This window comes from Chanos chanos, chromosome 10 (assembly GCF_902362185.1).
Source record: "Chanos chanos chromosome 10, fChaCha1.1, whole genome shotgun sequence".
Classification (NCBI taxonomy): Eukaryota; Metazoa; Chordata; class Actinopteri; order Gonorynchiformes; family Chanidae; genus Chanos; species Chanos chanos.
Genome location: NC_044504.1, coordinates 33,651,159 through 33,667,036, shown reverse-complemented (window position 1 = coordinate 33,667,036; position 15,878 = coordinate 33,651,159). Strand labels below are relative to the sequence as shown.

Below are 15,878 nucleotides of genomic sequence, written 5' to 3'. Positions count from 1 at the left end.
ATATCTATATATATATATATATATATATATATATATATAAAATCTGAGCAAGAACCTACAGGGACTTCTGTCCACAGAGGATACTTGACAACTTGCCGTTCAAAGGGAAATAACAGTCATCACCTTGAGAAAATGCAGCAGGAGGGTCCAGCTTCTTTGTTTGTCATTGTTTGCCTATGGATATGCTCACTGGGATGGAACAAATAGGCTGTTGAACGAAAGAAGTGCTTCTCTACCAATGTGCCACACGTCTAAGGAAAACAGCGTTAGCGCGCGTCTTCACCGAAGACGCTTCAACGCTTTTGATGCCTCTGTCCTCTGTGAAGGTGGTGAAGATGTTGTTAACGGACAAAGAAAAAAAAAAAAAAAACCCACAAGACTGATAGCATCATTAGAACAGAGATTTTCTACTACATTGTCCATGAGCTTTAATTAAAGAATACGATGGCGTGATTTGAAGTGTTTTTTTCACTGGCTGTTTTACACAGATACTTTTGTATGTCAAATTCAGTGCATTTATGAACCTTTTTAAATGCATCTTGAATGCCATTAATGTGTGATTTTTATTTTTATTTTTTAAGTTTGATTTTTTTTGTTTGTTTTTTTTTAATAAAGGTTGCACAATACACCAGATTCTCATTTACCTAAAGCCGAACATGTACAAATACCAGTTTTTGCTTTTGGTATACACAGCAGGAATCCTGAGTTCAACTATGCAAGACTTGACCGAACTGTAAATTTGTGTCCATAACTATCAGAACATCAAAATAAACCTAATGAAACATTTTGTGCTAAGTGCCACAATCCCAAGAGTGTGATGCTTGTTGTTTGAACAAAGTAATTCTCATGTCAACTTGTAGAGGAGAATTAATCACACAATCCTTTCCATTATCTCAGGTATTAGTATAATCTACCAGAGTGATACTGAAACAGTGTATAGCTTTCTCTTCATAGACTATCGCAGTGCTTTTTTGTATTTTGTATTCAGGTGTATAGCTATGTTCTTAATTTTCCATTAATTTATATCATTCATTTATGATTTAGAATTAATCTCTATGAGTAATTTAATGGTTATGTAATTTCTTATAATTACAGGACATTGTAATATAGTGTGTGTGTGAGTGTGTGTAAACATAAAACACACCATGCTTTAAGCAGGGGACTTTATAAGATGTAACTGTGCAAACACGTGCATTTCGGTGACAACTCTTGATAATCTAGGATCACACCTGGATTAAAATTTACCTATGTTGTCACTATTATGGACGCAATAATCCTCTTTGACAGGGGGCTTTCCAAAGACTGGCAACAAAATCTATGGGCAACGAAAGGCTACATGCTGTGATGTGATTGGCCAATAAGTAGAATATTCCCCGCCCGCAACCTGGCTCCTCCCCATAGTAGAAAGCTAACTGGGACGGCTAATATGTTGTTTTAGCTCAACAGCAATAGCAGACGACAATTGTTATTGCGCGGCCTTGTCTACGATGCCGGTGGCTAACGCGTGAGAGAAGTTGTAAAATAAAGGATTGGTATCATATCGATAGAAATGGCGGCTGCAGCCGAAAGGACGGAGCCTGGCGACAGTGAACAAGATGAAGAGGAAGATGTATATGAGGTGGAAAAGATTATAGACATGCGAGTGGAGGAGGTGAGTACTAGGGTTGCTCTCCCTAGCCAAGATGCCATCTTGTTAGCAGCAAAGCTATGTCACGGGGAGAGCGGAGTTTTCTGCTGTCTTATGAAACAGCGATTTCTGCTGTCAAACTGTTGAAATCGAAAGGAAAGTGCATGAATGCATGTGCGCGCGACATATTTTGCGCGCAAACTTACTTCACATTGATGTTACAACTTTAACTAACCACCCTTCTTCACCCCAACCAGTAAGCCAAATGTACCCCCTCCCTTCTCAGACAAGATATGTAACTTTGTGTTTGACAAGAAACTCATGGTCAGACTGGATTTGCCGCAAAATCAAAATATGCTCGCGTTTGTTGTTGCAGAGAAAACGCTCTTGGTGTTCACAGCTCTGTGACGCTGCAGGGAAGCTGCTCCCTTAGCCACCCAACCTTGCAAGCAATGTTGACAAGAGTGTCAATGCTGTAGCCAGTTAGCTAGCAAATTTCTTCGGTCGGAAGTACAACGTGGTTCCATATACTGCAGTTTACAGATCAACTTTGACATAGAGTGGTCTGTTAGAGGTTACAGTATGAAACCTGATTGTTCATGCTTACCGAAGCATACAGTATACTCCTATTTGTTCCAGTGTCGTCAGATGCTCATTTCATAATTAATTACTCAGTGGCTTTCACCATCGTCAGAATGTGCTGGAAGGTTGATGGACATATAATAGTATTTAATGAACAGCGTTACAGTGTTGATTATGAAATTAATGTAACTCTACTGTTTACAGAAATGTAGCGACCTTTTTTAAAATATCTGTTTGAAAGCAAGAGGATGCGTCCTCATACCATGGTAATGCTTGTAACGAAAGACGCCCGTTTACTGTATTTCTTCCCAACAGCCTGTCGATAATATTTATCAACTACAGGATTATCTCATATGGCTGTTTAACTCTGTCGAACTTAATCAGAGCCGTGGAATGCAGATAAAATCGAACTACCTCTCAAAAGCTATTTCTGTAAGATATGTATTCTGAACTGTTTGCTAAACTGTAATCTCTCCCATTCAGATTGAGATAGGTCAACATTAAGTAACAGGTTAGTTACATCGAACGTGATTTATAGTGACATTGCCTAGAGGTTCCAAATACCGCAGACATAGGACACTATCTCTTGCTGTGGCAGTAATCAGTTTCAGTTGCAACGAACTTGAGCAGTGAAAAAGACGAGAAATCCGCAGTTAGTGCACAGGTTGTGCGGCAGCAGAGTCTGGTTCCCACAGCGGTTCAACTGTCGTTTATTGACCCTCTTCAGATCCGGTTTACAGTAGACCACAAAATAGCCCGGCTCGGTTCGATGACCGTGTGAAGTTTATGCGCGCCTCCGCGCTTCGTTTGGAGTTTGTCACTTCATCGTACGACTGATCTAGGATACAAGCAAAATAGTGCAGTTAGGTGATCTAAACAGGCCTAGAATTAACAGTTATCAAGGATATTTCTCAGAACGAGAGCAAGATTGCGTATTAAAATTCAGATTGTCTAAATGTAAAATAATTAACCAACTAAATGAAGTACTGCGTTGCTTTTATGTAATTCTCATCGGTATCGGTTGTATGCTACAGTTTGAATGTCTCTCGGATCGTGCGAGTCAGTCACACCCCTACATTACGCAGCTGATGATAGCTTGGCGAATTCCATCAAACCATGCCTGAATTCACAACGTATGTGTACTTTTCCAGGAGCTTAGCACTTGATTGTGTTACATTGTGTACGAGCCCATAATGTATTTAGTCGTTCATTCATTCGCGCTTAATTTAAATAACTAATAATGTAGTTAATCATAAACATAATGAAGATGGTAGTAGCCTGCATTGTGTTACACAATGGGTCAGCAAACCAAAATTTTCATTTATTCTCAAATGTATTTAGAGTCCTGGCACCCATAAAAGTCTTCTAGGTATGAATTATTTCACAAACTATTGAGTTTTCTCTTTGATGTAGTGCTTTTTTTTTTGTCTCACTCGCATCTCTCACTGATTCTGCATGAGATCAGGTCTGAGACTGCCAGTGCTGATGAGATTACGCGATGTAGTTGGAGAAAAACCTTGTAAACAAAATGTCAAAGTGAGATGATCTCATGGCCGAAATTCATTGTAAGTGACCCTCTACTGTAGTCCGTGTCAAGGCATATCAACACAGTAAAAGAGTGAGACCGCTGAGTGAACAAATAAATACGTAGCATTCTGACTGACACCTCTAGAAATCCGTTGCAGAGAAAACCTCAGGGTTTCTTTGTCACACCTAAGCTTATCACGGTAGCTGTTACGCTGTTCCTTAATGAACCTGTTGCTAAGCACCTAGAGCTTGGTATCAGCTTCCTTTTCTTTAGGGAAAGTCATTGGGAATCAGCTTAATGTCTGTTTGGTAATGGCAATGTTTGTAGCAGGGTGATTTAGCAATCAAGAGCTATTAAAGTTAAAGGTGCTTTATTCAGAGGTTTATACACACACACACACACACACTATGTGGAATCATATCTGGAAACTTATTATCAAGAGTTTAACTTCAAGTATTTGAAATCTGATAAGCGTTATTAGTCAATCTCAAGCATATTAGAAGACATTTAAAGGAGTAGTAATTTTGTTTATGGAAGGTCAGAGGGAGCGAGCGAGAGAGAGAGAGAGAGAGAGAGAGGGACAAGGATGTATGTAACAGATTGTTCAACCTGAGACATTCAGGTAAAAAGCATTTTCACCAGATGTCATGTGCCAAGTCTACTTGTCCTGTAAGATGGTTTGCCCACTTCTGTCCGAGTTGAATGAGGAAAGATGGAACAATGAGACTGATATGAAACTTTCACACACCCCTCCGTCTCCGTTTTTTTTTTTTTGTTTTTTTTTTGTAATGTGCGTAGTGGAAAAGTGCAACTGAAAATAAGTAGGCTAACCCAAGTGCCCCCCCCCCCTCCCCGAGCCAATTACCATGCAGTGAACTTGACTTCGTTTCCAGTGGCAGGTGTTGGTGTGGAGTCAGTGGTTGTTATGTAGGAGAAGTTCTGTCTGGATGGAGCCAATGTTCCTCTTTTCCTGTCTGGGAGCAAGGGCTCCCGGGGATCAGCAGATGGCTATCACATTACAGTGTAATGACATCACTGAGGTATGGAACAGGGTTGTTGTGTTGCTCCAGCGCTGACGGGCTGTTGGTCTGCGAGGCCGCGTCTCAAACTCCGGGATTTGATTATTCACACTTTACGCTGCGGATTAGATTTGTTATCATATTGCGGAATGATTGTAGTATTTTCCCTCTGAGCTGAAAATAGCCCCCTGCCTCTCTTTGAACTTAGAGTACACACGTGCTCTGTTTATGTTTGTAGCTTTAATGTTCACACCCTACTGCACTCCTTAGAGGAGAGCAAAGCTAGCGTAAAGAAGACACAGGGGAGCGTGTCACGCCTCAGCTGGTTTATTTTTGAGAGCGAAGAGATTGTAAGACACGTTGGACCAGAGGTTTTTACGCCACATATCAAAAACGATAAAATCTGGAATTGGGGTTTTGAAATCAGGAATTTGACATCAAGAACTGGCAAATCTGTTCTGCTTTTTGTATTTCTTGTATATTAGAACACCCGTAGGGAGCGATGATACCTTTCTCTCACATATAGTATGTGTAAGGATCAAACTGCAAAGCGCTACTGAAAAAAAAAACAAAAAAAAAACAAAGCGGTTCAAGTACCGTGCGTCTATCTTGGGAAGGCAGACAGTTCGACCACTTCACTGCCACGCATTAGCTTGACCGCTTCTAGCTGAGTAGAATCAGTTAATGATTCAGTCGACTGGAATGAGGCACACACTGATACGAGGCTTTGTGAAATATCACATCAAGCTTTTGATGTCAACATGCTATTGAATCGATATTGATAAGTTAAATCAAACTCATAATGCAACACACACACACACACACACAGTTCAAAAGGCAAGATATCAGTTTTCTGAGACTTGTTATCACATGATGCTTTTCATATGAGGAAAATTAGACTTTGACATCAGACGCTCTTTCCATAGAGGAGAGTGCACTGGTATCATTGCGAAAAAAAAAGGGGGGGGAGGTTTGACAGAGGAAGGAAGAAGACTAACCAAATGAAGGATGGGTGATAAATGAACTCAGGAGGACGCGGCAAACGAAGAGGAAACCCACGAGAGTTGACGGAAACAGAGGGTTAAAGAACGTTAGGAGGAGAAAGAGAGTGATGGTGAAGCGGAGAGGACGCAGATCAAAGGAAGAAAAGATACATCTCTCTCTCTCTTTCTCTCTCTCTCTCTTATCTTGTTTGGGCTGTAACTGAACTTTAGGTGCAGTTGAAGAACACCTGCCATGATTGGAACCGCGTACATCAAAGGCACAAACAAATGTTCTCATGCGCGTGGTCTAATAAACTCCAGAAGACGTGCCCACAACCCTGTCAGCGGTTAATGATCATCAGTGGATTGCGTGTTTGACCCTTGGTGTCTGGATTGTTTATATGTGCTTTAGTTGAGTGAGCCGTTTCATTGATGGAGTAAGATTTCCATCGAACGAAGCGGCACGTGAAAAGAAAGATGACGACAGAAAGACTCGTGCTGACCGTGCAGCTGTCGATGCCTGACGGGAGAAAATGGTGTCAATTGTCTCGAAAGTATGTTTGAGCAAAACAAACTTTGTGAGAGAAGACCCTTCATTAGGCCTTTATTAGTACGTTATTTTCATTCAGGATCAGTGTAATATAATTAAGCAAACATAAATAAATTCGGTAAATAACATCGATAGTCGATCAGTGTAAAAGAGAGACGCAATAATGGATTGCTTGTAATCAATGATTTAAATGAGGGAGTGTAACATTTTCCATATCTAGTTGCTCAATAAAAGCTATTAATATGTTAGGGGCCAAGGCTTCAGCGGAGTCTACAGAGCATAGTATATCTGCCCATCCCCATATCTCACAAACCCAGTCAGGTTACACATCATCTTAAAATATACAACACAGACTGTGCGTGTGTGAGTGAGAGAGAGAGAGAGAGTGGGAGAGAAAGCGAGCTTTGATCTGAGAAGGTGGAGTTGTGTTTTAATTAGTGGCTCTCCCTCTGTGAGGTAGCTATTCCAAAATTCTTAAATAGCTTTTCAGCTTCAAGAAAGTCTCTTTCAAAAGGGACTGTATTTAGTGTTCGTTCTTAAAGTAACATGGCAGCAGGATGTATGTACGTTTCCCGTCTTTCTGAGGTTTTGGCCAGAGTTTGTTCCCTCAGATATAAGCTACAGCGTTATCCAACCTCCAGCGTATGTATGTGTGTGTGTGTGAGCGTGCGTGCGTGCGTACGTGTGTGTCTCAGCGTGTTTTCCCCATGGCCTGCAGTCAGGAAAAACAGTAAGCTGTAGGTCTGCCAGGCTAGTCTAGCTGACTGAGCCCCTGTCTGTTGGGCTGAAGAGGAGCTCTGCCAACATATGCCCACACACTCATACACACACATACTCACACACACACACACACTCTCTCGCTCTCTCCCTCATAATTATTTACTCACGCTTAGTCATTCAGTATCGCCCAGACATCCACACTCACACACATTAGTGAACTGTCAGTACTGTAAAGTGTATCTTTCTTTGTGGTTAAGAAAGACCAACCAACAGAAGAGGTTTATTTGGTCCCAGTCTGGAATAATCCGGAACTGTCGAGAGATGTAATGTTGGCCTGACGTGGATGTAGTGAAATCTGTACTTGGCAACGTGTAGATCAAATGTTTCAGTAGACTTTGTCTGTTCTCAGTAAGGCAAAACATTACACGGGGTAAAAAGCTGAGTCTCTTACCATCTCATAACATTAATGAATTAATGTGTACCAGCCATTCTAATAACATATATCTGCATGGCTGTGTGTAATGGTACAGTGTTGTGCAGTGAGTAAACCTCACTCCCTGACACCCTAAGAGGTGTGCTGGCAACAGAGGCTAGTACCCGTGGGTTTTTAGCCTCCTTGCTAGCATGCCCACCGCGCAAGTTTGAATCCAGTGCAGGACTGTCCCTGTATAAACACAACGCAGATTATATACGCTAAGTCTTTAGCGTTTTTTTTTTCTTCTTCTTCTTTTACCCACTTAATTTAACTTGACAGCTACACTCTTTAAATGAAATAAATCCATTTAAAAATACAGATGCACTTGAAAATATGTGCTTTACGCTCAGTATCTTCATATAATCGGGGTAGAACATGAGTGATGTCTCCCTCTCTCTTACTGATGAAACAAGACTGAACAAGATCTTAAGGGGAGAGCGGGTCGAAACGACCAGACAAAGAATGCTTTTGTAAACCGTTTGTAGGGTTGGGAAACGAAAGAGGAAATTGGGTGTAAGCGGTGGACAGTGGACCCAGTCCGTGATAAAAGTGTATGCTAGGGTGCACATTTAATCACTTGCTCAGAAAACACAAGGAATTGGTGGGGGATAGACAGGCAGTGCCATGGGCTACTGTTACTTAGCAACATGCTTAGTAATGACCTCCCACCACCTCTTCTCCCTTTGAGACTCACCTTTACAGCTCAGAACGAGTCCATTGTGTTTTAATACCACACTCATTCAGCCCCATTGTTTTCCTCCTCACTCTAAACACAGGCCGAGAGCTCATGTGAGACTGGAAGTTTTATTACAGAAATTAAAGTGATTTTTTCAAAGGGCGGTTCTCCATGTTGCTGATAGCGTGAACGTTCTAAACGATTCGTGCAAGGATGCAATTGCGGAGGGACCCTGTTGTCGCGGTGTCCTCTGAAACGCATGTGCTTATCTGCAAATGAATGTAATTCACGTTACTCTTTAAATGGAAATATGGACTTTTGGGGTCTTGAAAGTTAGTGCCCGCCATAACTTTAGACCTTGAGTCAGACAGAAGTCAGGGCAGCGACCTACCTGCACGCCACTCTTGAAAACTGTAGCTAATCGTTGAACTTTGACCTCTGCAGGGAGAGGTGCTCTATCGTGTGCGGTGGAAGAACTACACGTCCGACGATGACACCTGGGAGCCCGAGGCCCACCTGGATGCCTGCAGAGAGGTTCTGCTGGCCTATAAGAAGACTGTGGCCGAGAGCAAAGCCAAGAAAGACACCACCATGGTAAGACTCTCACCGAACGACCGCTGTATCTTTCTCATTTTCACACAAAACCTGAGGCTGTTCAACCAGGCGCTCCTTCATGACATTGTCAGATAAGTCTCTTACTTAACCACAACTCCTCAGCATTCTTGAATATGTGCATGCTAAACAGACCGGGTGATAAGGTTTGCCTGTACGTGTGATTTCTTTCGACATAACATAGTTTGTTCTGTGACCGCACGCTTGGAAATTGCCTTCCACTGCATCGATTTTTTTGGAGGTTTTTAAGTACTAAGATATTCATGTGTTGTCACCAGAAGCTGCCCATGAAGAGCGACCTGTTCGACGCGGACTCTGAGAGCGAAAACGACCAAGACAAACCCAAAGAGTCGCCCACGAAGAAGAAAAAGAAAAAGAAGAAACAGTCAGAGGATGTGGAAGAAGAGATGCAAATGAAAGAGAAGAAGAAAAAGAAAAAGAAAGAGAAGTGGAGAGAGGATAAACCTCTTCCAGCCCCGGAATCGGACGAAGAGGAACAAGCCAGGGTCCCCACACCTCCTCCTCCTCCTAAAAAAGAAAAAATGCCCGAGATTAAGAAAAGGGTTATAGAGTCTGACGATGATGACGACGATGACGATGCGCCAATCGCCCCGAAGAAACACAAGAAAGACAACAAGGCCAAAGACGGCGGGAGGCAGAAGAAAAAGAGGGTCAAATCGAAACGAGAGATCGACCTCTCGGACTACGAGGGGGAGATGAGCGACGCGCCGTCCGAGACGCAAACCGACGACACTACGGCCACCGACAATCTCGCCGAGCCTTCGCCAAAGGCCGCCGCCCCAGCCGCCACCGCGGCCGCAAAGTCCGCCGAGAAGTCTGCCGGTCGCCCTGAGGACGCGGGCGGTAATTTCAAGGCTAAACAGAAAAAGAGCAAGACCGAACTGAAGCTGCAAGGCTTCAAAGATCTGCTTCAGGAGAAGAAGGCCAAAAAACCGGAAGGTTCCACACCCTTGCTCAAAGAGAGCGGCCTGAGTAAACTCAAGAGCCTGACGAGTTCCAAGAGCCTGAGCAAAGCATCTCGAAGTGAAGACGAGCGGGATTCCAGTGACACCGGCACCCCTACGGTCACCCATAAGTCAAAGGTCAAGTCTAAGGGCGTGGAGGTCACTGGGCCTCCGCAAAGGGTTTCATCCGTGTCGTCCTCTGCTTCCTCGAGCTCGGCAGGTACCAGCAAACCCAGAGAGGAGGAGCCGAAGGAGGAGTCCGGTGAGAAGGAGCAGTCCTCCTCCTCTTCCTCCACTAATCTTTTTGAGAAGTTCCTGTTGAACTGCGAGGCGAAGGACCGCGTTTCACGCCGACAGACGGTCCACACTACCACCCCAGGGGAGAGTAAAACCGACCAGAACAAGAGCACGACACCAAAGGTACGGTCACCGGACACATTTCCAAAGGTCCATTTTAAAAAGTGCTTGGGTGCTTGCATCCAAAATGTTGTTGTTGTCTTGCTTATATGATTCATGTTTCTGTGAAGAATGTGGTGTTGTTTTGGCTGTTAAACCTTAAAACAAAAAGTCTTGTTGGTGATTCTCTGAAGCACAATCTTATTTGTCCCACAGAATGCAGGAAAGACTGAGAAAAAGGCGAAAGCTATGAAGGAGTCACCTGCACAGAAACCAGAGTACGATAAGGCTGAGAAGACCAAGGAAGGTGAGGAGAAAAAGAAGATGAGACACTACCTTCAACGTCTAAAGTATTTACCTTAACAATTATAAAAGTCCTGATCATTTAAAAGAGAAGTTGTTGGGTGAAAACCCATCGGTGCCAAGGGATGAAGCCTCTAAGGACGACATGCTTACATTCGTTTACCATTCTGACGTCTTTTGTTTGTTACCGCTTATGTGAATATTCAATTTAGTTCAATGTCTCTCAGGTTCACGACCAGGCCAGAGTCCCGTCGCCATGGAAATAGACGAGAAGCCGGAAAAAGTTATCTGCAAATCAGAGAAGAGCGACAGGCCGGATGATCTGGCGAGCAAGTCTAAGGAAGACGCGCAGCGTGAAAGAAAAGAGGAGGAGGAGAGGAAGAGGAAGGAGAGGCTGGAGGAGGAGGAGAAAAAGAGGAAGCTGAGGATAGAAGAAACCCAACGCGAGCGGAAAGAGAGAACAGAGGAGGCGCCGAAGGATAGACAGAGACTGACGGAGGAGGTGCGGCTCGATAAGAGGGCCACTGGCGAGTCCATGGCGTCTCCCGACTCCACGGAGGACATGGGGAAATGGAAGGAGAGGAGAAGGAAGAGGGAGGACAGTGAATCTCGTCTCTACATCGCCTGCGATGACAATCAGGACTCTCAGGACCCCATAGAACGCTCTGACAAAACTCCTGGTACTTTTTTTTTTTTTTTTTGGACCTAGTGTGCAAGCTCCCTTTTGTCCTGCCGCGATCTGAAGGCTGCGTAATGAAGCAAGATAGGCCTGATAGCTGACCTTTGTAGGGTCTTTACAAACGTCACACTTTGTAACCTAATGGCACCCTGATGGAGAGATATTCCATATTAGGTTATGTTGTCAAAAATTGACGTCTAAGTTGGGACTAGGTGTAGCATGTGTACTTTGGAATATGTTGCTTTAAAGTGATATTTTTTCCTGTTTCGCAGATAGGGGGCAGCCTACACTTAATGTCGGGGTGGAACTGAAGCTTGATTGGATGACACTGGAAGACTTTCAAAGACACTTAAACGGAGAAGACGAGGTTCTCTCACCACAAGCTTTAAGTCCCTGTGAGTTTCAGACACATATGCAACCTTTCAGACACAAACTCCCACACAAAGCTCTAGATACATCCACTTTCACACGAAAAAAAAAAAGAAACAAAGCTGAGCGCAGTCAAACTGTGCGGTGACAAATGTCGATTTTTATCTCACTCAGTCCAGCCTCTCTCTTTCTCACGCCCTATGTCTTACAGCTGAGCTGCGAGACGCAGTGAAAAACGGAAACTACCTGGCTGTGAAACGCGCACTCAATTCCAAAGAGGACTACAACCTGGATCAGGAGGTTAGTGCTTCCCTCCCTCGCTCGGACTTAAGATCGGACAGTCTCCACTCTCTGATCACGTCCGAGACAGCATGAACAAAAGCCTTGTAGACAGATGTGAATCAACCTGTCCTGTTAAAAACCTCGGGGGGGGTTTTTATTGATCTGCAATTGCTTATAATACTTTGGTTTTTGTAACCGGTTGAATGAACTGCAGTGCTGTTTTATACATAGCACACATTACACCAGGGCCTGCATTTGTCCTAGTAACAAGGATTGGCGTGTTTCCACAATGATAGACTACTGATGTGCTGATTTTAATATTTTTTTCTATTTGTATGCTTGTGAAATGCCTACTCTTTTTTTTTTCCCTGTTGAACACACGCTCTGATACGTTCTGTACGTGAGAATGTTGCTGTGTGTGGGCGTTAATGGCCCTACAGCAGGAGCAACGGTAACAGCAACAGTTTGTGACGTGCTCTCTGCTGCCCCCTGCAGGACTCCAGTGGTATGTCCCTGATTATGCTTGCTGCTGCGGGAGGGCATGACGACATCCTGCGACTGCTCATCAAGAAAGGGGTGAAAGTGAACGGACGGCAGAAAAACGGCACTACAGCTCTCATGCATGCTGCAGATAAGGTAATACACCGCCAGACCACTACTATTACTACTACTATTACTACTACTACTACTACTACTACTACTACTGCTACTACTGCTGCAGCACTGTTTAGTGTATGGATCCAGTCACAGTAACTGGTCCCAGTGAAGATGACGTCCTTTCTCTGTCTCTGATCTTTCTCTCTCTCTCTTTCTCTCCTGTTCAGAACTTCTTGACTACAGTTGCCATTCTCCTGGAGGCGGGGTCGTGTGTCAACGCCCAGACCCTGAGTGGAGAAACCGCCCTGATGAAGGTGAGGAGGAGGAGGAGGAAGAAGAAAAGCGTGTGGATACATTTAGGGATCTGCCTAGTAATTAACGGCTACAGACCTTAACATTGCTTCACCTTCGGTCTTTGTGCAGGCGTGTAAGAGAGGAAACGCTGATGTAGTGCGCCTCCTGCTGGAATACGGGGCTGACTGCAACATCCAGTCCAAGCACAAGACGACAGCCATGCACTTCGCCAGTAACAATGTTATGGTACATGACCTCATCAAAGACCACGCCCACACGTGAGTACTTTATAGTTTTACATTCATTCATTTAGCAGACGCTATTCACCAAAGCAACACCCAAGACAGACAGAAGGAGAACAAGCCATTAGGAGAATGGCGCTGTACATCTTGAATTCGTTAAGATTATAGACGTACCGTCTGAGGGGGGGGGGGAATTGCTGATTCAAGCAATATCTTTCAACACCTACTCAAACCACTGATAGCTTGTGTTCATTACTTTAAAGACATTCTTTGTCAGAGTCCAGTCCAGCACAATGCAGAGTTGTTTGTAATCACATTACATTGTGAGACAGTTTTCAGTGATTTTTATAGCAGTAAGTCTAATTCTGACGTTTGTGTGTGTGTGTGTGTGTGTGTGTGTTCAGGTTGTCCACAGTGGCAGAGGAGACAATCAGAGCGTACTTTGAGACACGGCTGGCGGTGTTGGAGCCAGTGTTTCCTCTGGCTTGCCATCGACTCTGTGAGGGCCCAGACTTTTCTCTGGAGTTCAATTACAAACCCCCACAACACCCACCAGGAGAAGGTATAACACACACACACACACTCACACACACAAAGACAAACAGCCCTTAAAACAGGAAAAGTGTCTTTAAAGGCAGATATTTTGGTTTGTCTATGGTCAGAGAAAGGGTGGGGTTTTTTTTTGCCTGATCCTTTGAACCAAACACAGAGTGTTTTTTTTTAAGATTGTGAGTATTCTCTCTGTCCTGTCTCTGTGTTACGTTAGGTTCAGGTATCCTGCTCTTTATCTTCCACGCTAACTTCCTGAACGAGATAACAGCCAGGCTGTGTGGACCATGCAGTGTTCATGCCGTCATTCTAAATGACAAGTTTCAACTGCCCATCTTCTTGGTGAGTTACATTACTACTGCTGGTTTTAGACCTCAGATTAAAATACGCAATAATCTGTCTAAGAGCGCCTTACTTGTGTTTCCTTAGGTTGATGTTGATTTACCTAATAAGTTAGCTTTTTTTTTTTTTTCCCCCAATTGCACCATGTTTGTGATACAGCTCTTGTGACTTTGTGATTTTGTGTGTGTGTGTCTGTGTGTGTATGTGTGTCGCCCCCTACAGGACAGTCACTTTATCTACTCCTTCAGCCCTGTTCAAGGACCTAACAAACTTTTCATCCGTCTGGCAGAAGCACCCACAGCTAAGGTGAGAGAGAAGGATGCGCACACACAGTCAAACAGAACAAACTCGTAGGTGTTTTCACACCTGCTGCCTTTCAAGCGAGTTTTAGCAAGTTCAGATCATCTTAACAATTTTGACCTTCCGTGGTGTTCTCTTTTTATATGCACTGTGAACACACATGTCTCTGGGATCAGAGTCCCTGTCTGTGTAACTTTTTGGCTCTTACATACTGTGCAGTTGCACCAAGCATGACAAATGGTCTAAATCCAGCTGAAAGATTTTAATGTAAATGGACAGTGAATCGAAATTGAGCAATAGTAAAGCTTGGATTTCATTAAAACTGAGGTGAATCTGAAATAGATCTGAGTCATATTTGAAATGGAAAGACAGTGTGACTGAAAAGTGAACTAAGGTCCTAGACTGTTTAATGCCCCCAGGTGCACTTAAAAGAGGACTGAGTCATAGTGAAATGATGTAGGGGTGAGAAATCTTGTTTATTATTTTTACACTAAGAGTCTTAAATGAAAAAGAGTTTCTTTCCATTTCTCCACAGGTCAAACTTCTCATCTGTGCATACAGAGTTCAGCTACAATGACTCCTCGTAGACTCCTTTTCCCAGGTCAAAGGTCAAGAGCAGTCCAGTCACCCGGTGAACTGAGCTGGACCCCTCTACGACCTCTCTTTGACTCACAAGTTCAGAGTGACATGAGCAACAGAAAGCCAACGAAACATCCTGAAAGAGGAACTGTTTAAGTTGTCCTGAGTTCTGTTGTAGAGCCTGGAATGCAACAGACTCAGCTCACGTATACAAACCGGTCGAAACCAGTCAAATCCAGTTCTCCACTTACATGTTCCGCCAAACGGTTTTGTGCATTGAAGACTTTAAAAAGTTACTGGGGTGTGGTGGAAACTTATATTGGGGAGGCATCTGTTCACAGACAGTTGAAAGATGTTTTAAGGGATTGTACCTATATATTATTATTTGTAAATCTTGTTTGTAAAAGATGTTTTGTTTGTTTGTTTGTTTTTCGGTTTGTTTATTTCTTTTTAATAGAGACATTAATTTCAGATTTTAATCACTCTGTGTTCACCTGCAGTTCTGTGGACATTCACTACTCCTAGTTTCACCACAGACATCCCCACTGTGCTTTTGTCAGTGTCTTTTACCGTGTGTGTGTGTGTGTGTGTGAGAGAGAGAGAGAGAGAGAGAGAGAGACAGAGAGAGAGTAAGTGTGTAGGTAAGCAGACATGCATGTAAGTGTGTGGTGGTGGTTGTGGGTTTGTAAGTAACTAAATATACATGTAAGTGTGTGCTGGTGGGTTTGTGTGTGTGTATGTATAAGTAAGTAAGAAAGCTTGCATGTAAGTGTGTGTTGGTGGGTTTGTGTTTGTTTGTGTGTGTGTGTGTGTGTGTGTATAAGTAAGTAAGAAAGCTTGCATGTAAGTGTGCGTTGGTGGGTTTGTGTTTGTGTGTGTGTGTGTGTGTGTGTATAAGTAAGTAAGAAAGCTTGCATGTAAGTGTGTGTTGGTGGGTTTATGCCACCAAGAGGCTCTCAACCATCACTGAGATGTGAGGGGGTTTTGTTTTGTTTTGTTTTGTTTTTGGGACCAGGCAGAGAATTGACCTAAATGTGACCTTAACCACCGGAGAGGGTTCTCTAACTGTCACTTCTCCTTGTATGCCTTTTCTGAAACCGCTTTCTTTGACCTTCCTCACATCTTTAGAGATCTCTTCTGCTAACTGGGGGAGTGTATGTTTGTGGGAGGCTTGGTTTGTTGATGTGGGGAGGCCAGTATTTGAAGGGC

The 15,878-nt window shown here is 43.4% G+C and overlaps 1 protein-coding gene across 2 annotated transcripts; it reads left to right on the top strand.

Moving 5' to 3' along the window:
• The first annotated feature begins 1,462 nt into the window (after window positions 1–1,462).
• Window positions 1,463–15,078, top strand: mphosph8 (M-phase phosphoprotein 8). Of its 2 annotated transcripts, none has more exons than XM_030786907.1 (14): window positions 1,463–1,651; window positions 8,605–8,754; window positions 9,054–10,157; window positions 10,350–10,440; window positions 10,664–11,116; window positions 11,388–11,510; window positions 11,696–11,784; window positions 12,262–12,402; window positions 12,591–12,677; window positions 12,787–12,935; window positions 13,304–13,461; window positions 13,666–13,790; window positions 14,013–14,096; window positions 14,626–15,078. In XM_030786907.1, exons 1-14 carry the CDS (start codon window positions 1,550–1,552, stop codon window positions 14,665–14,667), a joined length of 2,898 nt encoding a protein of 965 aa, XP_030642767.1. In that variant the 5' UTR covers window positions 1,463–1,549; the 3' UTR covers window positions 14,668–15,078. The 2 variants fall into 2 exon arrangements, with proteins under 2 accessions (XP_030642767.1, XP_030642766.1); XM_030786906.1 differs by having other exon boundaries at window positions 9,051–10,157.
• Window positions 15,079–15,878: the final 800 nt, after the last annotated feature.